Genomic DNA, 24,453 nt, shown 5'->3' on the forward strand with positions numbered 1-24,453 from the left:
GCCACGATGACGACGACTGGACCTGGACGGTCACGGAAGTCAAAGGTCGGACCTGACGGAGAGACGCGGTGCAGGTGGAGGACGGCCCAAAGCATCCTGGGAGGGAAACGGGAGTCAGCGGCCCGACCTCGACCCACCAGAGCAGCTTTCTTTCACCAGAGAAGAAGATAACTTAACTGCAAACGTCTAATCTCAGGAAAGCAGGAGTGAATCGAGTTAGAGGATCGTGTTGATGGTGAGTCAACGAAAACTCACCTTTAACCTCATGAAAGGATGTGCTATCAGGCTATTTAAAGAAGACAAGATACAATTTGGCAAGCCGTTTTAATATTTAACAGCTAGACTAGATATGTGTTGCAGATATCCGCAATTCAATTCTTCCTAGTCAAAAAGAGCATTTCAGATATTTACAATTACATTCTTCCTGTCCACAATTGTCATTTCAGATATCCACAACGTCATTCTGCCGAGGACAAATGACGTCACTTTTGCCATTCATGTGTGTGGGGTTTCTAATTACAGATATCTACAATTCAGTCGCAGATATCTGCAATGTGAATTACAGATATCTGCAACTGAATTACAACTAGCTGTAATTCCAGTTTCAGATATCTACAATTTAAATCTGACTAGTCCTAATTCCAGTTCAAGATATTTATTTCCCCTCAATTCAAGATATCTACATCATCCTTTTTAGATATCTTAAATTAAGCTTTGACTAGTCAGAACAAAGTTGTAGATATCGTGAATTGGAATTATGACTAGTCAAAATGACGTAGATATCTCAAAATGGAATTACAAATAGTCATAATTTAATTGTAGATAACTATAATCAAGTTGTAGATATCTTGAAATTAATTTTAATTAGAGATATCTTAATTTGCAGTCAAGAGTTTTGACTTGTGAAAATGACTATAGATATCTTGAATGAAAATTCTGACTAGTCACAATGTAATTACGACTAGTCAAAATGCAGTTGTAGATATCTGCAATGTTAATTCCGGATAGTCAAACTTAGCCATTAAATGTTAAAACGGCTTGCCATATATACAACCACTGCTGATTGCTCTTAATTCATTCAATCATGTTAAACTTTTTTTTGAACATTATAAGGTTTTCTTCATAAACCGTGTAAGAAGAACTGGACAAGCCCTCTCTGACATCACTATGATCTATCAGTCAATCAAACTTTACTTATAAAGCACTTTTCACATGCACAAAGTGCTTAACGTGTTTAAACATTGTACAATTTAAAAAGTTAAAAAAGGCCCAAACCCCCCTACACACAACAGACACATTGTAATAATTCACATGTAGAATTAAAAATAAATACATTCAAAAAAGCACAGAAGGACCAGAGAGGAAACACCACCTTACGATGGAAGAAGATGCTCGGGTCGCTCTTTGATCGCAGCGGGGAAGTCGATACGATGTTAAGTACAAACATAATGACAGTCGCCAATCTGGTGTGGTACAAAACATTTTTTTTAAAAGACTGTAAATCTGTTTATTTCTGCTGTAAATGTAGACGTTTTTTTATTTTTTTTATAACTTTATAAGATTTTTCAACATTTTTTAAGACAAACAACCCCACATATACCCCACTCTCCCCGGTTCCCACATACAAAGACGATAATAGCAATAAAACAGAATATGCAAAGAAGGAAATAAAGATAAAATTAAAAAAATTCACAAATAAAATAATAATAATGATAATAAAATAAATAAATAGATGAATAACACATGGACGGTTAAGGGTTACACATTAGTCCAAACATCTGTCAGTTAGTACAATGGAGGGTTTCCACACATCAAAGTAACACTTTAAACATGACAAAAATAAATGCTAAGCTACATGATCAAAAGACAGCGTAAGGACGAATTCTAAGAAAGGGGACCAAGCCCTTATACATTTTTGGCAAGATTTGAATCTGTTGTATCTGAGTTTTTCTAAAGGTATAAAAGATATCACATCTTTGACCCATTTCGTGAATGTTGGGGGTTTGTCAGATTTCCAATTGCGGAGAATAAGAAGTCTCCGGGCTATGAGGGAAGAAAATGCAATAAAATTGGTTTAAGGAGAGGTAAATGTGGACGTTTGGACTGGGAGGCTAATTAGTCCACGGGCCAGAGCCCAAAATTTCACTTGTCAGTACCACTCAAGGTGACAAAACTTTTTTGATTTTTGAAAATATCCATGTCTGTAGATGATATTTTGGTATGATAACCTTCCTGAGTGGCAGTTGGATCATAGTTTGAGTGGCATTTTGTGATGATTCTGTACTGGGTTAACCTTCTTAACACTATCTTAAGTACACACAGAACTTGATAGCCTAAATATAATCAGATCTTGACATATTCCCATTAATAACGATGTTAATATTGTTTACAATATTGTTATGTTTATAATGTTGTTTCTAAAACTAAGCTGGTTCCTCATCTCACTGTGGTTCCTTTATGTCCTATTGCATAATAAAGACCAGTTTGTGACATTAACCTAGTGGCTGTTATAGTTTCATAGGAGCCTAATGATGCTCTTTTAGTTTAAGGCTCACAATGACCTGTAACAATGATATAGTAGGGGTATATTGTACAATTCCTGAATACTTATCGTCCTATGAGTATTCCAGTTTTTGTATTTTGTGTCTCTATTGTTCCTAGATGACACAGGGATAAAAGATAGTATATCATTTAGGCAAAAATTGTGTAAAAATGTGTGTTGTTTATAGTTTAAAGAGCTGCAGTGACCTCTATGATGGTCAGAAAGATTCACATCTTAGCTTGAATGAATGCATAAAATGTCCCCTTTAAAATGACACCAAAGACAATATTGTGAAACATTGACAGATATCCTGTACATGAGTCTAATGTAGGATATGCAGCAGCATCTAAAGTGTAATTTTCTGAAGGGGGTGGGTAACACGGATCCAGCTGCCACTCAGGAAGGGTTATCATACCGAAATATCATCTACAAACATAGATATTTTCAAAAATTATGAGCAAGTTTTGTCACCTTGAGTGGTACTGACATCTGGTCTGGCCCATGGACTAAATGGAGGCCGTCTCGCCCCTAATGGTCAGTGGAGGAACCGCAGCTCTGATGGAAACCCGGCCGCCGCCGTGGCCCTGCAGGAGACGGCAGTCCACCTTAAGAGGAGAAACATCCCGTTATCTCGGAGCTCCGATACAGAGCAATAAGGAAGACGGCTCTGTGACTGATTAACCTCTTCCTGCTGCGCTTTTATTTACCTGCGTCCAACTGAGCCTCTTCCTGGTTTACGTGGCGAAGGCTGAGCGCAGGACGCCAACATGAGCGACATTTCAGAGGAAGACACCGAGATCTCTTTTCCTGTCAAGGTAACTTCTGCCCTCCCGCCGTGTCCCAGTGCTTTTATTGCGGTGGGGTTTTTCTTTTTAAATCCTCAACGAGCGTCTTGTTCTCTCCTGAAACTGAAGTTCCTGGGCCGGGTGGAGGTGCTCCGCCCCGACGGACTGCAGGTCCTGGAGGAAGCGGCCCGGAGTCTGAAGGTCAGAGGTCACCGTCCCGCTGACAACATGTCTTTGTTCGTCGTCCTCAAGCTCGTTTATAAAAGTTGCTGGGCTGTTGCTGCCACTAGTACAGTACAGTGTTGATCTTAGAGGTTGTCAACGGCAACGGAGGGGGGCGGGGCTTAGCGATAAACTCCTTACCCTGCATTTACACTGAAAGCGTAAAAAATCTCAACATTTAGAGTCATCACCAGAAAAATAACTTATTTGACAATTTTCACCTGTTTCAAGTACATTTCACTTGAAATAAGTAGAAAAATCTGCCAATGGGACAAGATTTATCTTCTCATTACAAGCAATAAAATCTTGTTCCACATGCAGATTTTTCTACTTATTTTAAGTGAAAATCTGGAGAAAAACAGGAGAAAATTGTTGTTTTTTTACAGTGATGAGTCTTGTTTTAAGTGTAATGAGATGTTTTTACTAAAATGAGACGTTTTAACTAGAAATAAGACAAATATTCTTGTTAAGATTGTGAGTTTTTGCAGTGATCCATTTTACTTATCAGGTGAAGGACAGAGTCATATTGATAAGTTCAGAAAAGTGTTTTTTATTGTTGTGTTTTGATGTATTTGATGTAAGCCCAGTGGATATTTAAAGCTTACAGAAGGCTGCATTTAACTGCTGCTATGTCATTCCTGCAGTATTTCTGCAGGTGTTTTGGTCAGTGCTATTATTTGTAATATATTATATTATTTGTAATCAGCACAAATTATCTGTCCCCATATGATAAAATCCACCATCCCCCCTGATTTCTTTTTACAACTCGAGTACTGCCCAGCAGCCATCTGCAGGGGGGCGGGAGCTACCGATAGGTCAACCTAAACTTACTACCGAAGAATTACAGATGGTCCCACCGGCCCGTAAAACTGGGAGCTTGGTCACGTTATGAACTACCGTTCAAATGTTTTCGTGCCCCCCACCTAGATAAGCTGCGTACTTTAAAAAACCGGCGATTTCATCGCTAGCTGCGTATAAAGTTGCTTTCGTCAACGAGAATTATGACTAAATATCGTCGGCAACAAACCTTTATCACCTGAGGAAAATGAGACGAGACGCAATGAAAATGCTGCTCATATAACGATAACGATAATTAAATATATAATGCAATATCGTAGACGAATAAAAACCAGACTAAGCTCTAGGTTCACGTCAATTAAAAACAAAGTTACATAGAGAAACGCGGGATCTTCTCTGGGGCTGGGAGAAGAAGAAGATCCATCTTTGGATACACTTTCCTACATAGACCTGGAAAAGAAAACCCAATGTGTCGTAGAAAAAGAAAAAGATGGGGAGAAATACAGAAAAATAAATCTGTTGTAAACTCAAATTAGTCTTCTGTATCTGGAATGAATGTATTCTTGAGTCTATAAGGTAACAATAATATAATCATAAGATAACCTTCTTTTAATTGTAAAATCGGTTTGGCTAAATACAATCTTTGACTAAAACTAGACTAAAATGGTCAGACTTTTAGTCGACTGAAACTTGACACGACCAAAAGGAGAATGAACGTGACTAAAACTAATAAAAACTAAAATGATAGCTGGACCCAAAGACTAAAATTAAAACTGAAACAGGCTGATAAAAACAACACTAGCTGCATAGCCGTAATCTGATTGGCCGAGGGCCTCGTTGAACTATCAGGCCACGCAGGAGAAAAAGTATTTGAGAGACGAAGATTTTTTTTATTGTCCACTTTGAGAAAAAAGTCGAAAATGTCGAGAGTATTGTTGAAATACAATTTCAAGAATAAAGTCGAAATTTCGTTAATAAAGTCGAAATTTCGCCTTTTTTCCTCAACATTTCAACTGTAACTGTAAATTTTGACATTTTTTCTCAACATTTTGACTTGTTTCTCAAAATTGTACTTCAACATTATTCTCGACATTTCGACTTTTTTCTCAAAGTGCATAATGAAAAGAAAAATCTTCCTCCTCCAAAATATTATTTTAATTTTTCTCCTGCCTGGCCCTAATACTCTTCCGTACTAATTGTGTCTCTCTGCAGCCTTTTTGTTTATTTTTAACACTTTCCTCGACTTTTGTTCCAAGACATCGGAGAGCGACTCGTCGGAAAAGGCGGCGAAGAAGAGCCGGGTGCACATCTTCCTGTCTCTGAGTGGCATCGACATTTTGGAAAACAAAACCAAGGTGAGTTTCCCGGCGGTTCTGAGCGGGACCTGAGCGGGACCCGGGTGTGGGACGATGGTGACTCTGGTTCTGCCGTCCCCAGTTCCTGCTGTACACCTGCCCGCTGGCCACCGTGTCCTACTGCGCCGTGCTGCCGTCCTCTGCCCGGGTCTTCGGCTTCGTGGCCCGCCACCCCGCCGCCGACGTGTACCACTGCTACCTGTTCCAGAGCAAGAAGTTTGTGAGTTTTCCCGCCGTAGTTCTGACGACCTGTGACCTCAGACCGGAACCCAGACTTTCACAACCCACCATCCAGGCGTATGAGTTGTATAAGTTATAAGATAAGATAAGATAAGATAAGATAAGATAAGATAAGATAAGATAGTCCTTTATTACTCCCTCAATGGGGAAACTCACGTGTTAGCAGCAGTACACTTAACATACACACACACATATGTTTATGTTCTTTATCTCTGTTTATGTTATCTCTTGCTTTATATATGTTAAAGCAAGAGAAAACATGTTTTTCATAATACGTCCCCTTTAAATTAATTTTGATTAATTATGGAATATTGTTTAGGGGTAGGATTTAATACGTTTTTACTTCTTCCTACTCCTTTTCGAGCATGTTAATTATGATGGATGCTTGTTTTTATTTATATTTTTGCCTTTTTTTTCTCTTATTTACATTAATTTACTATTGATTATTATTGTTTGGTTTTGTTTTCACTACTGTTTCATGTTTGAAATAAAATTTCAATTCAATTCAATTCAATTTAGGCCCACGTGATGGTTTCCGCTGTCGGCGACATCTTCCGGGCTTCCAAGAAGGAGGAAACCGTGAGAGGAGGCCGAGACCTGATAGTGGAGGCGCTGAGACACAAGGTCGGTACCGGTCGGTACCGGTCCATTACAGTCCGGACCAGAACCACCCGTCTGAGTGGCGTCTTTCTTTTCTTCTTCTTTCCCAGAATAAAGTGCTGCAGAAGGAGAACGCCGAGCTGCGGAGGAGGCTGGCAGCGTAAACCAACCAGCAGCTCAGTCCAGGGCTGGGGATCCATTCAAATGTCAACAATCAATTCGATTCCGATTCTTAAGATTCAGAATCAATTACCAGGATTTGATTCGATTCGATCCGATATTGATTTGGGTTAGTTTTAATAAAACTGTTTTTTGAGCTGTTGCCTGAATTATATGACTGTAGTTCTGCAACATATTAATACTAGTGAGATTCAACAGCAAGTATTGGCAGCTAATGATGCTGTAAGGACCAATCAACAGATCCAGGGCAGCAAACAGAGACGTATGAAATTGGTTTTATTTTTTTCCCACATTTCCTTTTTTATTTTTTCAATTTTCTGTGTTTTTCGTTTTTTAATTTTTGAGAATTTGGTTTTTAGCATTTTATGCAAATGTGACCCCAAGACAGTATATAAAGTAATGAAATATAGACAATTTATGCAATTATAACTGAAAACTATAATGTTTTCATAGATTTAAACATATTTAAAGACAAAAACATGACAGTAGTTATTCTCGTGTCCAACAAAACATTCCTTTTTTGGGCATAAACCAAAAAATTCAAAAAGTTATTTGTATGAAATAAATGACTAAGAAATAAATAACTCAAATAGGCCTTTCAACATCCATTTAAAGTGCAAAAAAAGAAAGGAATTGCAACAGCTCAACAGCGGATGTGTGAATTAAATGACGTCACTACTGGGATTAAAGTTCACCGGGTGAAAATGTAATAATAATAAAAAATCGATCTTTTGACATACAAATCGATTTTTAATCGGAAAATCTTTTTTTTTCAACCCAGGCCTAGCTCTGACTCAAGTCCTGAACCTCGACCTGCAACGTTTCCCCTCAATGATATTTCTTTTTAATTGGAGGAGGGAAGGTTGTACATCCCTGCTGATTTTTTGCTCCGTGCTTCATGTGTAATTGTCTGTAGTGTTTGACTTTAGATTCATGTTGCTGCAACACTGAAAGCTACCACTGGAGGGCGGCAGCAGGACGCTGATGGATGCTGACACAGCTGCATTCCAGCAGCTCCTCCACCATTCTTGGTGTAAATTTCTGTCATATTTCAAGGGCTGATGTATTTACCCTCTGCATCTGATGCTGGAAAGCTTGTTAATGGATTGTTTAAAACCTGTGTGTGATGAATAAAACTGAATTTGGCTGCATGTGAATTGTGAGAGTTCACCACAGAAACGGTGTTTCGGCGGGAAAATCTGAAGGGGCAGCTGCGTTGAGCCGAGGCTGGGTCGATACAAGCGGCTTGCTTCGTGGATGCGAACAGGCAGCAACAATATAACGTCCAGGGTGAGAAGCAGTGGCGGAGCGTGGGTCTCAGTACAGATGGGGCGGAGCATTCTGGATGGGCCCTTATGTAAGTCATTTTAACGTTCAACACCCCATCCTGCCCATCAAACAACATGCAAGCAAGCAAGACTATAGGCCTATGCTGCAGAAAGCAGAGTAAAGTCACAAACTTGTTCAGAAGAACACACACACACACACACACACACACACACACATAAGCCTGACAGCTGTCAATCACCTGGCGCTGAAAACTCAGATAGTCACGGACTGACTCAGTTCCATCTTTGATACAGTTTAAATACAAAAAAAAAAACATAACTGGTCTAAAATTACACAATCTATTTAGATAGATATAGACTCAGCGGTCTATAACATCATTTCTGAGCTCTATAACAGAATAGGCTCGGCGGTCTAGTTGACAACAACACAAAGTTCATTCAAATAGGCAGCTGGTCAAGAATACCACAACATTCTGATAAAGAAATTATTTATGAAGGTTACACTGACTCACCAATGGCAGTCGACTCTTCCATAACCCTTGGCCAGAACAAAATAATCCAGGTAACGTGGAAAACAGGGTAACATTCAAAACTTTGTACATGCTTAGTCCTCTTTTAAAGTTTAGCGCTCATCTCCTTCATGGCAGCCAATTTGGTTGTAACTGTTAAGGCTGATTTATGGTTCCGCGTTACACCGACGCAGAGCCTACGGCGCACGTACGGTGAGCGTCGACGTGTACCCTACGCTGTACCCTCCGCTGTAGGCTACGGCGTACCCTACGGCGGAGGCTCTGCGTCGATTTAACGCGGAACCATAATTCAAGCTTTACAGCCAATCAGCGTTGGCTCACAGCCCTGATGCGTTCAGGACAGTTGTAAAGTAAGAATTAGCCTACACTGGCCGCACAATGCACATTTTATCGTTATTACTACAATTTACGATTATATATGAACGTATCACACAAAACGGGGCCCTATCATTGGGCCCTATGAGCTTGTGGGCCCCGGGGCGCCCGCCCCCTTGCCCCCCCTCTGGCTCCCCTACAGGTGAGAAGACTTTGTGGAATCAAGGAAAGTTGCAGTTCCTCGGCTGACCACTGGAAGCGGCCTCTGAAAGAGAGTCACTCTCCACCGACGTCCAAATTTAACTCCTCCTATTGCAACGTGGCACCGCCACGTATGAGTCTTTGAGCTTTATATCGGACAGTATATCGGAGGTATTGCAGGTGGTATATCTGACGGTTTATCAGGCTTTATATCGGACGGTATAGAGGGTCTGAATTGACGTCACTTCCCCACTGGACCAGCCCCCTTACTCGCAAAGTGGCAAAAATGGCTGCAACTAGTGGAGAAGACGGGATAACAGCCGATTATCGGCTTAAATTAAAGTCAGTTGGACTTGACAGTGACCCGTACAGTTACCTGAAGAACCAGTGGTCCATGGACATTAATATTTGCCACGAATCCAGTTTCCTGATATTTATATGTACTTAATTTCTACGCCGGGGAAATACACAAAGCAAAGCTTGAAGGTATACAAAAGTCTTGACGCTTGGTCCTACTTCAAGGCAGGATTTGTTGGCGAAATTAAAGTGATGAGGACACCGAACTATATAATTTGACCGTTTAACATTAGCTACACAAAAATCCAACATTACCTGATACAAAATGGGAACCACAAATCAACGTTTCGGTGCCTGGAATCTAGTTGTTTCTGTGAATTGCAGTAATCCATTTGTCTCCCTTAAGCTTATTTTTTGGCAGTCTGTAAAACGATAACTCTGATTTCTTGCTAAATCTATGAGTACAGTCGATCGCACAACAGCTCTTTACCATTTTAGATGTTTTCCAGTTGCTCAAACTGAAAGTTTACGCTGCCACTCAGTCTTTCTGCCACTCAGTGGGCGTAACCCGCTGTGAAGTCGCATCTGTGACATCATGCCCATTCCCTCTATATTGGGCGTTATATCGGGAGGTAGGCCTATACCGCGCGGTATATCGGACATTGCCCAAATTTTGCTTTGCAGCTGCGTCTAGCTACCATTCGTTGGAGCTCATTAACGATGCTAAAGAGCCACGGGGGGGGGCCAATCAAATGAGTCTATCCTTGCAGAAAGAGTCTCTGGGCGGGCTGAACACGATGGCAACGGAGCGGCTGCAGCAGAGGATTAGCGGTTATTTGGCCATAAATGTTAAAGACTTGAACCTTTTTTTTTTTTTTTAATTGAACTAAAGAGGACTGTTTTGTTGTTTGTTTTTGTTTTTTCATTTGCTGTTTAATTAAGTTTAATTTCATCTTTCAACTTTTTCTTCGCTGTGATTGCTCACAACACTAAGCGACTGCATGCAAAGGCAGTTTGATACGGGTGTGGACGCCTTTTCGGATCGTTTTCAGACCCTACATTTTCCTAGAGGTGGTCTGATCTATAAAAATAAATATAGTCACACATACCGGATTTAAATAGGTTTATTAATGCTGCAAAGTTGTACATTTTAACATGGGAGTCCGTTTTGAAAGACTGGTGGTCTGTGAAGGAAACGCAGCCCCTTAAAGGGTTCACACACATTTTAACCAACAAATTTCCATGACTTTCCCATGACTTGGCAGCAAGTTTCCATGACTATACATGACCTCTAAAACATCAATGTATGAATGAAATATAGGAATAAAACTATGTAAAAAGTCCCCACAGTGGATATCTAATGACAATTGTGGTTTTATACAAAATAAACATTTGTTTAAACTAACACTGATATACCAGAAATATGTTGTAGTAGTATATGTTGTATAGTAATCTAAAATAACTGTAATAAAAACCGATCTGCATGATGCGCAAGATGCTAGGCACGTCACGCGTGAGAACGCACAAGACTTTTCGATAAGAAATATTTATTGATCAATTTTAAATCTACCTTATAGGCTGTTATTACTAAACGTTATCATTAAGAGAGAAAAATAAATTCCATGACTTTTCCAAAACTTTTGGGGTGAACTTATGTTTCCAAAACTTTTCCAGGCCTTGAAAATGACATTTTCAAATTCCATGACTTTTACAGGTTTTTTCAAAACGTACGAACCCTGCCCTTTGTTTGCGTTTGGAATTCACAACACACCTGAACGCAGCACCAGTCACGTTGTGATGGCGTCGGCGACAACACGCCGGGTCCCTAAACACAGCACACATGTCAATGGTAATAATGGCCGGCGACAGTAAAAGTGTCGATAATTTAGTTCACTGAAGTTACAGACGCCACCGGTTTAGTCGGCATTTATATATTTATTTATCTGTTTTATTTTTCCGCCACCCTCAAACTGCGCAGATGCTGAATTTCCCGCTGATTTGTTCAACTTTGGGACTGTTCTGGAACTTATTTGTCTATTTTTCTGCTGTACTGCTGTACTGTTTACTGTAGCGGTCCCCTAAATTAAATACTTGCTGTACTCTACTGACCTTATTTTTTAACAACTTGTGCTTTTCATTAATTTACCTATTTTCTTATCATTTTATTTCATTTTATTTCATTTCATTTCATGTTATTTAAGCGTACTCTTAAATTAAATACTTTCTGAAAACCGCGAATGAGATGTGTACCTGCTGTACACTACTGCCCTTATTTTTCAGCAACTATTTACTGTCTAATTATGTCTTGCTGCTTTTAATGTTGATGTAAAGCACTTTTGAATTACCTTGTGTTGAATTGTGCTATACAGGACTGTCTCAGAAAATTTGAATATTGTGATAAAGTTCTTTATTTTCTGTAATGCAATTAAAAAAACAAAAATGTCATACATTCTGGATTCATTACAAATCAACTGAAATATTGTAAGCCTTTTATTATTTTAATATTGCTGATTATGGTTTACAGTTTAAGATTCCCAGAATACTCTTAATTTTTTTAGATAGGATATTTGAGTTTTCCTAAGCTGTAAGCCATGATCAGCAATATTAAAATAATAAAAGGCTTGCAATATTTCAGTTGATTTGTAATGAATCCAGAATGTATGACATTTTTGTTTTTGTAATTGCATTACAGAAAATCACAATATTCTAATTTTCTGAGTACAAATAAACTTGCCTTGCCTGTGGAATTCACAACGCACCTGAACGCAGCACCCGTCACGTTGTGATGACAACACGCCGGGTCCGTGAACGCAGCACCCGTACATGTCAAGGGTAATAATGGCCGGCGGCTTCGCCCGAGACGAGTTAGTTATTAAAGTTTAGATTAATTTAGCTCACTGAAGTTACAGACGCCCCCGCTTTCGTCGGCATTTATATATTTATTTATCTATCCGTTTTATTTTTCCGCCACCCTCAAACTGGGCAGACGCTGAATTCCCCGCTGATTTGTAGAACTTTGTGACTGTTCCTGAACTTGTTGGTGTGTTTCCTGCTGTAAGTGGTGCGGGGCCGGATGGCCGGGCTGTAGCCGGGCTGTAACCGGGCTGTAGCCCCGCCAGCCCCGCCATGGGGCTCCGCTGGTCCCGCAGCGGCAGCGGCCGCCTGCTGCTGCCGGGCAGGCAGCGCTCGGCCCGGCCGGAGGAGGACGGAGCCTCCGGCGGCTCCGGCTCCGGCGACGACGACTCCCTGGACGGGCTCGGCCGGCGGGACGACATCGCGGAGTTCCCGTACGTGGAGTTCACGGGCCGGGACAGCATCACCTGCCCCACCTGCCAGGGCACCGGCAGGATGCCCTCAGGTGAGACCGGGATTAACAGATTAAACACACAGAAATAAATACATGACGCCCTGATCTCAGCAGCAGGAAAAACAAGAAACAAGGGACATCCACAAAACTATAAACTGCATAGAAATGATGGATGGATGGATGGATGAGGGGATGGATGGATGGATGAGGGGATGGATGAGGGGATGGATGGATGGATGGATGGATGGATGAGGGGATGGATGATGGTTGGATGGATGGATGAGGGGATGGATGGATGGATGAGGGGATGGATGAGGGGATGGATGATGGTTGGATGGATGGACGAGGGGATGGATGGATGGATGAGGGGATGGATGATGGTTGGATGGATGGATGAGGGGATGGATGGATGGATGAGGGGATGGATGATGGATGGATGGATGGATGATGGTTGGATGAGGGGATGGATGGATGGATGATGGTTGGATGGATGGATGGATGGATGAGGGGATGGATGGATGATGGTTGGATGGATGGATGGATGGATGGATGAGGAGATGGATGGATGGATGATGGATGGATGGATGATGGTTGGATGGATGGATGAGGGGATGGATGGATGGATGGATGATGGTTGGATGAGGGGATGGATGGATGGATGATGGTTGGATGGATGGACGGATGGATGGATGGATGGATGGATGGATGGATGAATGGATGGATGAATGGATGGATGGATGGATGGATGGATGGATGAGGGGATGGATGATGGACGGATGGATGGATGGATGGAAGAACTGATGGATGGATGGATGGATGATGGATGGATGGATGGATGGATGGATGGATGGAAGAACTGATGGATGGATGGATGGATGAGGGGATGGATGGATGGAAGAACTGATGGAGGGATGATGGATGGATGGATGGATGAATGGATGGATGAATGGATGGATGGATGGATGGATGGATGGATGGATGAGGGGATGGATGATGGACGGATGGATGGATGGATGGAAGAACTGATGGATGGATGGATGGATGGATGATGGATGGATGGATGGATGGATGGATGGAAGAACTGATGGATGGATGATGGATGGATGGATGGTTGGATGGATGATGGATGGATGGATGGATGAACTGATGGATGGATGGATGATGGATGGATGGATGGATGGATGAACTGATGGATGGATGGATGAACTGATGGATGGATGGATGGATGGTTGTCCATGCATCCATCCATGTTTCACTTTTTAGTGCGTTGCTGCACTTTTAGCTTGTCTTTGCTCATTTTAGTAGTTCCTGCTCATTTCAGCTCGTCGCTACTTCACCTTTTATGTTTTGGTCTGACAGAACAAGTGAACGAGCTGGTAGCTCTGATTCCTTACAGCGACCAGAGACTGCAGCCCCAGCGGACGTGAGTAGCCTCCACTCCTGTTTCCTTCTGTCTCGTGGCTGAATTCGGTCCAAACATCTCTCTGGACGGCGGTCTCTTTCCGCCTCACAGGAAGCTGTACGTGGTGCTGTCCGTCGTGCTCTGCCTCCTGGCGTCTTCGCTCGTCGCCTTCTTCCTCTTCCCGCGGTCGGTGGTGGTGGAGGATGCTGGGATACGCTCGGTGACCGTGCAGTTCGACCACTCCAAGACCAGGGTCCTGATGAACCTGACGGTGGGTTTAACGGACGGTTGCGGCTCTCAGACCAACCGCAAGTATCCCGCAAGCTCTTGCTAAGTGTTTTAGATTAGATTAGATTAGATTAGAACACAGTAGATTAGATTAGATTGTCCTTTATTCATCCCTCAGTGGCGAAATTTGCTTTGAGCAGCAGCAGTACACATACACACATGCAGCTAAAGAAGGATAAAAAAGTAAAAAATATATAAAAAAAAAATATAAACACTATATACAGGAGAAGAAATGAGTGCAGTATGAGATAAAATACAGTGCAAAAAACAGGCAGGATATGTATAAGATAAAAAGATATTGCACGTCTTGTTGTTATTGTAGTTTTAATACGTCAACATGAAATTCAAACTTTCAAATGATAAATGACATCAACAACGAAGGGTTTAATCACGTCTCTTTATTAGGCCTGTGTTGAAAAAATAGATTCTCCGATTCTAAATTGATTCTCATATTCTTAAAAATTGATTCGTATGTCTAAAGATCAATTTTTTTTTTTTCATCATTACAACTTTTGGTATTTTTTTGTTTATGCCCAAAAAAGGAAGTTTTGTTGTACACGAGAATAACTGGTGCCATGTTTTTGCCTTGTTTAAATGTATGAAAACATTAAAGTTTTCAGTTATAATTGCATACATTGCATACATTGCATTCATTACTTTATATACTGTTTTGGGGTTACATTTGCATAAAATGCTAAAACCCAAATTCTCAAAAATTAAAAACCAAAATAGACCGAAAATGGAAAAAATTTAAACGGAATGTGGGAAAAAATAAAACCGATTTCATACGTCTCTGTTTGCTGCCTGGATCTGTTTGGTAATTCTGCCCCACGATGTTTCTGAAAGCAGTTCTATCAGCATTCTGGGAGCTGATTGGTCCTTACAGAATCATTAGCTATCAATACTTGCTGTTGAATCTCAATATAATAGTATTAATATGTTGCATAACTACAGTCATATAATTCATGCAACAGCTCAAAAGACAGTTTTAATAACACTAACCCAAATCAATATCGGGATCAAATCTTGTTAACCGATTCTGAATCATAAGAATTGAATTTATTCTTGACATTTGAATCGATCCCCAGCTCTACTCTTTATTGTCATCAGTTTTGCTCTCGGCACGTGTCCCACGTTACTGTTTGTTGATTTCTAGCCGAGAGATGAAATCCAAACGTCTTCATGAATCATAAATATGTGAAAGGGTTGACGGCGCTGGCATTTTAAAGAAGTGTCTTAGAGGACGTAGTTTCAGGTCCAAGCGTGTCACACTTCCCGTTTGTGTTTTAAAAATTAACCTAAAAAAAAAAGGAAACAAAGTCGATGAATCATCCTGACTGAGAATTAAGATTGAGCAAATAAGGTACCCGTCTTACCTCATACTCTTGATCTTTAGGTTGCACAGTCAGTGCGTTTACATGGGAAGTTTAATTCCTCTTTAATTCAGAATTAAAATTAAACCCCGATTTAAAATGAGTAAAAATTACCACGTAAACACCTAATTCCGGATGAAAATGGCCATTTCGAATTAAACTTAATTCCGAAGTAAGTGGCTGGTTTATTCCGATTTTAAATCCAAATAGAACAATTCCGCGATCATGTATACACTCATTCCACTTTAAATTAATTCTGGTCTTTCTTTCTGCTCGTTCCCTCGCCCGTCTGTCTCCATGACGCTTATATTCCACGCTGGGCTGGTTTTCCAAACAAAGTTTCAAGATGGCAGCACGCAGTAAACGGTGGTCAAGAGCAGAGACCATTTATTTAATAAATAGCTTGGAGGCCCTGGAAATAATTAAAAGAACAGATGGCTTTTCAAAGTTTTAGCGGCTAAGTTTGTTTTTCTTTTGGTAGTTTAACTTCCGGTCCGCCCCCCTATCCAATCAGAACCTTCCCAACCCCCAGACTTTAAGAGGAATTGGATAAAGCCGATCAAACGTGTTTTCCATGTAAACCTCAATTCGGAATTACTATTTCCATGTAAACTCGAAGGAAAATAGTTTAATTCTGAATGATTTAATTCAGAATAATTAATTCAGAATTAAAAGACATCATGTAACCGTGGCCCTTTTGTCCCCAGAGCACGCTGAACTTCAGCAACCCCAACTTCTTCTCGGTGCTGGTGCAGAGCGTGAGCTGCCAGGTCCTCTACATGAAGACGGTGATCGGGACTCAGCAGCTGGACAACGCCACCAGCGTGCTGCCGCTCAGCACCAACCAGGTGAGCAGGCGCTGCCGCGCGGTCGCCGCGGTAACAGGGGGCGTTACGGGCGGTTCCTCCGAAATCCTCGGTTAAAACGGCGCCGCTCACACGGTCAGGGGGCGGGGCTAGTGGAGTCAGGCTTGTCATTGGATCAATCACACATGACACACACGTGTAGCAGGAGCTACATATGTGTATCCATCCATCCATCCATCCATCCATCCATCCATCCATCCATCCATCCATCCATCCATCCATCCATCCATCCATCCATGAGTCAATCCATCCGTCCATCCATCCATCCATCCATCCATCCATCCATCCATCCATGAGTCAATCCATCCATCCATCCATCCATATATTCATCCATCATCCATTCATCCGTCCATCCATCCATCCATGAGTCCGTCCATCCATCCATCCATGAGTCCATCCATCCATCCATATATTCATCCATCCACCCATCCATCCATCCATCCATCCATATATTCATCCATCCATCCATGCGTCCGTCCATCCATCCATGAGTCCATCATCATCCATCCATCCATCCATATATTCATCCATCCATCCATCCATCCATCCATATATTCATCCATCCATCCATCCATCCATCAATCATCCATCATGCATCCATCCATCCATCCATCCATCATCCATCCATCCATCCATCCATCCATCCATCCATCCATCCATCCATCCATCCATCCATCCATCCATCCATCCATCCATCCATCCATCCATCCAATCCATCCGTCCATCCATCATCCATCCATCCATCCATCCATCCATCCATCCATCCATCCATCCAATCCATCCGTCCATCCATCATCCATCCATCCATCCATCCATCCATTATCCATCCATCCAACCTTCCATCCATCCATCTATTCTGAAACGTTGCACGTTGATTCAACTTCTGAATGTTTCAGTTCCAGTTAAACGTCCAGTAAATGATGACGCTTGTCTTGGCCTCCGCAGGTGAACTACACGGTCAGCGTGGAGATCGGCAGCAGCGCGCCCTACGTCTAGTAAGTGACTAACGACGGATAAGCTACAGCCGTGACGAGTGTGTGACGGCCTCGGCCTTCGCTGCTTTTGTACAACAGTTGACCTTAAAATGTGATCTGATCCTCATTTGTACGGAGAGAAAATCGACTCCAAACATTTGTTCGTATTATTAGATTTTTGCTCGGAGTTACAGACAAAACGATATTTACGAATTCAAAAGGCCTCCTACACACAAAAAATAGTTAAATACGCACAAATGGTTTTGAGACTCTTTTCCTCCAAGAAGCCTCACAGATTCCTCCTAAATGGTGCGTTCAAGTACTGGTGGAAAGCTGGGTCATATGATGTTGATCTGAGTCCAGCGTTATTTCCCTCAATACTAAGTTACCTTTATCTCAGCACCCCATGGTTATAACACATTTACTTTGTAATATTCTGTAATTCCTTATATGGACAGATAAATGTATTTAGATGTTTTAAAGCAACGACCACTAGGTGGTGGACTTGTTCTATGGTTAAATCTCACCACCTCCTCCAAACAGCTTTTAATGTGTGATTTGTTTCTTATCCTTTATCTTATCTTTTATCTCTTTATCTTTTTTATACTGTTGTTTTAAATTTAAATTTTCTTGATCTCTGTGTTTTATCTTTGTGTCTGTGAAGCGTTTTTGAGATCTTTTAAAAGCGCTCTATAAATAAAATGTATTATTATTATTCTTAAATCAGGAGGCAAGAAGACGGTGATGGTCTGAAGTAGATTTACCTTCTTAGGGGAGGTGACTAAGTATTGAGGGAAATAACGCTGGACTCAGATGAAAGTTCAGATGACCCAGCTTTCCACCAGTCCTTAAATGCACCATGTACTGACGAATCTGTGAGGATTCTTGGAGGAAAACTATGGGGGTATTATTGTTCCAATATTATTTGTGTGTGCGTATCTCAATCTGTGTGTGCGTAAAAAGATTTGTGTGTCTGTATTCAGATTTGTGTGTGCGTAAAAAGATTTGTGTGTCTGTATTCAGATTTGTGTGTGCGTAAAAAGATTTGTGTGTCTGTATTCAGATTTGTGTGTCCGTATTCACATTTGTGTGTGTGTAAAAAGATTTGTGTGTCTGTATTCATATTTATGTGTGCGCAAAAATCAGCCGGGAGCTCTCGATTGGTTGTCTTTGCACACGTGGATTTTGACACACTTCTGCCGCGGCAAATCTGTAAAAAGATCTGTGTGTGATTTTTTCCAGTGGCCAGCCGCGGTACTGCAACCAAAAATCCCATCCAGTTTTATAATACATCCATGGGTGAAGGCTGCATTGCTACTGTAGCCTGGCGTGAGCCTGTGAGTCCGAGCTCAGGGCAAAGGAAAAGTTACGGACGCACAAATCGTTTTACACACAGATCTTTTTACAGATTTGCCGCGGCAGAACTGTGTCAAAATCCACGTGTACAAAGACAGCCAATCGAGAGCTCCCGGCTGATTTTTGCGCACACTTAAATGTGAATACAGACACACAAATCTTTTTACACACACACAAATGTGAATACGGACACACAAATCTTTTTTACGCACACACAAATCTGAATACAGACACACAAATCTTTTTACGCACACACAAATCTGAATACAGACACACAAATCTTTTTACGCACACACAGATTGAGATACGCACACACAAATAATATTGGAACAATAATACCCCCATAGAAAACAGTCTCAAAACCATTTGTACGTATTTAACTGTTTGTGTGTGTAGGAGGCTTTTTGAATTCGTAAATTTTGGTTTGATTTGAAGATTTTATTTCAAACATGCATGATAAAAAAAAAAAAGAGTACAAAAAAGTAAAAAAACTGAATAATCTTACTTATAAAACACCCATACCTACTTTAATAACTGTTCTATACAGTGATATAATACTCAATGATATGTATATATAAATATAGTCAAATTCAAAACAAATCAAGGCAAACAAAATAAAACAAAACAAACGCCCAGCATTTAGTTGTGCTACTATGTATGTATGTACTAATAGAAGTAATTACAATGCATAGTATTACATTATCATTACTTTACTATATTACTACAATATAATAGAGAACAATAGACGGCAATGGTATAACAATATATTTGAATAACTATAAAAGAGTAGATATGCTATATATACACTGGTTCATATATTTACCTCCAATTATATACATACAAATTACTATAAATCTATATATCGACATATCTACATAACTATAAATCCGTATAGGTTAATACAGATATAGATACACAAATACTGTACGTATAATACAACTCAATATATCCATATACATACCTACATATAACATATCTACATCCATAATATACGTCAATATATATACATATATTAATAAATGTACATATCTATCGTATCATATCGTTTTGAGCCGATTTTCCAGTCGTGCGACTATTTTTTGGATCGGGACGGATTTTGACCCCATCGTTGCTCGTGCCTCGTGCAGTAAATGTGGGGTAACGACGAGAGAGTAACACCTCACGACGAGCTCCCGATCACAAATCGTGAGCTCGCAAGAAACTTCTGCTGTGCTCATTTTGCTGGGACTTCGGGTCCCTCTGCCGAGACACAACTTTTGTAGTATGCGTTCATTTTTGTGTCTAAATATGATGCGCAGTGCCCGCCCAATAAGAAAAGGTACAGATATTTTGTATATATATAAAATTATAAAAAAATAAAGGATCCCCATAACCTTTGATCGGGTGGGCAGGACACACGTTTTGGTGGACACAGCCCACCCCTGCCCCAAAACCGGCCTCGAGTTCCAGTAACAGAGGTCCGACGGGAGGATTATGATCGTATAGTGTGAGCAGACGGGTCGCATCAGAGCATCGGGTCGTACAGTGTGAGACCATAAATCGTGGGCTGTGAACTTTTGAACTCAGCGATCTAGTCGTGCAGTGTGAGATGGGGCTGTCTCAAACGATTTAAAATGTCGCACAGTGTATGCCCAGCTTTTCGATGCTGAAACCTTTCATGCTCTGACGTTGGTCCGAACCCGCCTCCCCAGTCGGACCCGTTCCCGAGAGCAGGCTGGGAGTGGCTCAAATAATACTAATAAATAACATGACATAAACAAAGTTAACGAATGGAACAAATTAATTTAACAAATGAAAATAGGCTTAATATCTTACCAAGGCGAGTCTGTTTCGTTCAACACTCCGACGTGCTTTCTCTTCAAATGCATTACCGACGTGCTCCCGTGAAAAGCAAGGTCGGCTTTGCAAACCTTGCAAGTAATCTTTTTATTCGCCGTATCGAGGCTAAAATGCTCCAAAACTTTTTAAGTTTTTTACCCGCAGCTGCCTAGACCTTATCGTATCATTCCATTGGAAAAACACGTCTGGCGACAATTGTTGACAATGGAATTCATTGTCGACAATTTTGATTATGGACTTCGACGAACAACGTCGACGAATCGTTGCTAGACTCTAGACCTCATCGGTGTTTTCTTATTTGTTGTTTTAGTGCCTTCTGCACCATGCCGAGCATCAAGGTCCACAACATCGTCATATTCATGCAGTAAGTGTCCGTCCCCGGTGTGTACTTGTGTGTACTTGTGTGTACTTTTGTGTAATCGTCTGCATAAGTGATTACGTTAGAAAACCGATGACGCAGCAAAGAAAAGTCTCCCGTATTTATAGTGCTGGTCTGGGCTCGGACCGGACTGTTTCTCTCTGGATCAGCGGGCGTTACGTCACGTGAGATGAAACTCAGTCTTTTCCCAGAATTCACTCTGAATCATCTCAGATTTCGGTGAACTTATCTGGGATTCGTCCGACTTTCAGGGTTAATGATTTTTCAACATCTGAAAAATCAATCTTTACATAGTTATCGGCGCCAGTCGACCGCTAGCTGCTAATGCTAATAATGCTGCTAATGCTAATAATTCTGCTGATGCTGCTAATGCTAATAACGCTGCTGATGCTAATAATGCTGCTAATGCTAATAATGCTGCTAATGCTAATAATTCTGCTGATGCTGCTAATGCTAATAACGCTGCTGATGCTAATAATGCTGCTAATGCTAATAATGCTGCTAATGCTAATAATTCTGCTGATGCTGCTAATGCTAATAATGCTGCTGACGCTGCTAATAATGCTGCTAATGCTAATAATGCTGCTGATGTTGCTAATGCTAATAATGCTGCTAATGCTAATAATTCTGTTAATGATAATAATTCTGCTGATGCTAATAATTCTGCTGATGCTGCTAATGCTAATAATTCTGCTGATGCTGCTAATGCTAATAATGCTAATGATGCTGCTGATGCTACTAATGGTGCTAACGCAGCTAGAGCTGCTAATGTGCGGATGCTGCTTATGCTAATAATGCTGCTTACGCTGCTAATGCTGCTAATCTGACTATTGTGATTCCTGCGTGCTTGTAGTTTCTTTTCCTTTTAGTTTCAGTTGCGTGGCGTTCATGCCATCCAGGGTTTGGGAAGTCCAGTTTTCTTGGGAGGTGAGCGGCGGGGACTTCAAGTTTCGAACTGTAACGGGACCTCCTTGGTTCTTCTAGCTGTAGTGTGAGACCCGGTAGGATCCACTGGCCTGGCAAACTCACCCCCCCCCCCCACACACCACTTTGGGGCAACAATACACCTCTTTCAGCGAATACCCCCTTAAAGGGGACCTATTATGAAAAACACGTTTTTTCTTGCTTTAAAATATATAAAGTGGTCTCCCCTCAGTCTGCCAACTCAGAGAAGGAGGAAAGCAACCAAATTCTGCAGTGTCTGTACAGCCGCCCGGATGAGCCGTCCAGTGTGATGTGGATCTACGAGCCAATAAGATTCTGCTCCTGTCGTTACGTAACGACGGGCGCGATTTACATCGGTCGGCCTGCGATGCGTGAAACCATGTCCACAACTAACTCTGCCGGCCGGAGCTTCCGCCATTTTTTCACAGCGGTGTATCGCGTCATTCAGGCAGCCAATCAGCACAGAGCCTCATTATCATAGCCCCGCCCACTCAGAATCCTGCATAGATAATGAGGTTAGAGACTGGGAAGATAAAGACATGGTTTAGAGGCTGAATTTCTAATTTATTTAGCAAAAACAATCAAAAGCTTGTTTTTAAGACATTCAAGGCCTGTTTAAAATAGGTATTAGATGCCATAATAGGTCCCCTTTAATAAGTAAGAAGAAGAAAAACTAATGGGAACAGACTGACCCGGAGAGAGGTGGTTGCTAGGTTTGTGGTTGTTAGGGTACCGGTAGCGGCGGTGATGAAAGACTCTTTAATGAGCCACGTCACATCCTGACCCCGGCGCTGCGGCGCAGAGCAACCTTCGCTTCTTCTTTTGTTTTCTTTTCTTTTTCACACCCCTGTCCTCTCGCCTCTCTCCAGGACGACGGTGAAAACCTCCTACATGGTGCGGACGTCCCAGAACAGCCTGGAGGCGTACCGCTACATCGACTGTGGCTCCAACTCCACCTACCACCAGCACCCGGGGGTGGGGGGGCCCGAGCGGCTGGGCGCCGGCCCGCCGTGAGCGGAACCGAGGGGCGGGGGGGACTCGGACAGAATCCATCACATTTAAGATGGAGGTTTGCTTTTCCAAGTGGTTTGTGATGCTGCGGATGTTTCCATGGCAACGCCGAGCTGATTCCTTGTTTGGGCTTGAACGACTGTTGCACTGGTGTGGTGAATGACCCCCCTAACCCCAACCTACCCCTGTTTGCACCTTTTGATCTGAGACGTCTTCTTCTGCTGCTGTTTGAAGTTACATTTGTCACCGATGGTTTTACCAAGTCTAGAGGTTGTTTTTCCAGCAAAAACAACATTTACATGCACAGATTTTTAGTATTACTATTTTTAGAGTCAGAAAGGAATAAAGTTCCCAGACTTGAGTTTTACTTCAAATTTCGTGTCTCGGTGGTTTCGTAGTCATTCCCTCATCCCACGAAAATTTTAAGGGATTTCATTGCCGAGTTCCACTTATGTCACAAGGGGGCAGGGCTTGCTTGTTACAGCGTGGTCTGGTTTCCATGGAAACGCAGAGATTGCTTTTTTTTAAGGGAATGTTGGTGGAAGTTTTCAAGGATTTTGTTGTTTTTTATTAAAGGCGGCATAATGTTTCCAGCTTGGTTGTAATTTTAAAAACATGTTAAAAGGGATTTATTAATAAATAAGATTTATGAAGATAACGGCCTGCTGTGTTTGTTTTTTTTTGTTGTTTATTTAAATGTTGTAACGTCTCGTACAAAGTCACTGAGACGTTCCCAGCCTATGGGCTATTTATTAAATAATTACACAGGTTACTGTGGGCCGTAACCAACACCTAAAAAAACTAAAACTGTTCAGTCCTCACTCCAGTTACTCCTCCGTTCACGTCCCTCGCAGCAACAACGAACGGTGCCGTTGCAACCATTAGCCGTACTGCGCCCCTGAGGCAAACCTAAATATTGCCTAAACCTAAATACAATATTTAGGTTTACCTAAATAAAAAGAGTAAATATCAGTAGTATGGCTGCATCCGAAATCGCATACTTCCACCCTAATGAGTAAGCAAAATGAGTATGCAAGATTTTTTTGTGCGCGACGAAACATTAGTACGTACTCAATAGTAGCTCTATCCATACTCATTCTGGAGAATTTTTTTAGTGTGGATTGATGGACACTAGCCGAGCAGAAACTTCCCACAATGCAATGCAGCGGCGTTTGGTTGCTAAGTGATACGTATATGTCATAAGTATAATATTAAGTATAATAATATTATTATATGATATTAATAATATAATATTCGTATATAATAATATTATATAATGTCATCTTGTTTCGGCCAGAATAAACGGGAAAGAGCAGAGCGGAGCGCTGCTACTACTGCTGTGACACGTGACTTCCTCCG

At 41.3% G+C, this 24,453-nt stretch overlaps 2 protein-coding genes across 2 annotated transcripts; both read left to right on the plus strand.

The window, feature by feature from the left end:
• Positions 1-3,222: 3,222 nt before the first annotated feature.
• LOC133456572 (PTB domain-containing engulfment adapter protein 1-like) lies at positions 3,223-7,871 on the plus strand. The gene is made up of 6 exons (XM_061735067.1): positions 3,223-3,357; positions 3,457-3,528; positions 5,604-5,702; positions 5,785-5,922; positions 6,462-6,566; positions 6,653-7,871. Exons 1-6 carry the CDS (start codon positions 3,310-3,312, stop codon positions 6,704-6,706), a joined length of 516 nt encoding a protein of 171 aa, XP_061591051.1. The 5' UTR covers positions 3,223-3,309; the 3' UTR covers positions 6,707-7,871.
• A 4,239-nt stretch (positions 7,872-12,110) lies between these two features.
• tmem106c (transmembrane protein 106C) lies at positions 12,111-23,752 on the plus strand. Its single transcript, XM_061736782.1, has 7 exons — positions 12,111-12,712; positions 14,021-14,084; positions 14,175-14,334; positions 16,432-16,572; positions 17,536-17,585; positions 21,070-21,123; positions 22,953-23,752. Exons 1-7 carry the CDS (start codon positions 12,481-12,483, stop codon positions 23,095-23,097), a joined length of 846 nt encoding a protein of 281 aa, XP_061592766.1. The 5' UTR covers positions 12,111-12,480; the 3' UTR covers positions 23,098-23,752.
• Positions 23,753-24,453: the final 701 nt, after the last annotated feature.

This window comes from Cololabis saira, chromosome 12 (genome assembly GCF_033807715.1).
Source record: "Cololabis saira isolate AMF1-May2022 chromosome 12, fColSai1.1, whole genome shotgun sequence".
Classification (NCBI taxonomy): Eukaryota; Metazoa; Chordata; class Actinopteri; order Beloniformes; family Belonidae; genus Cololabis; species Cololabis saira.

Excerpts from the sequence above, each read along its gene's own strand:
- LOC133456572 (XM_061735067.1), top strand. The coding sequence starts at position 3,310 with ATGAGCGACATTTCAGAGGAAGACACCGAGATCTCTTTTCCTGTCAAG. Across the intron at positions 3,529-5,603 it reads AAGCGGCCCGGAGTCTGAAG|ACATCGGAGAGCGACTCGTC; the intron begins GTCAGAGGTCAC and ends TTTTGTTCCAAG. Across the intron at positions 5,703-5,784 it reads TTTTGGAAAACAAAACCAAG|TTCCTGCTGTACACCTGCCC; the intron begins GTGAGTTTCCCG and ends TGCCGTCCCCAG.
- tmem106c (XM_061736782.1), top strand. The coding sequence starts at position 12,481 with ATGGGGCTCCGCTGGTCCCGCAGCGGCAGCGGCCGCCTGCTGCTGCCG. Across the intron at positions 12,713-14,020 it reads CACCGGCAGGATGCCCTCAG|AACAAGTGAACGAGCTGGTA; the intron begins GTGAGACCGGGA and ends TTGGTCTGACAG. Across the intron at positions 14,085-14,174 it reads AGACTGCAGCCCCAGCGGAC|GAAGCTGTACGTGGTGCTGT; the intron begins GTGAGTAGCCTC and ends TCCGCCTCACAG.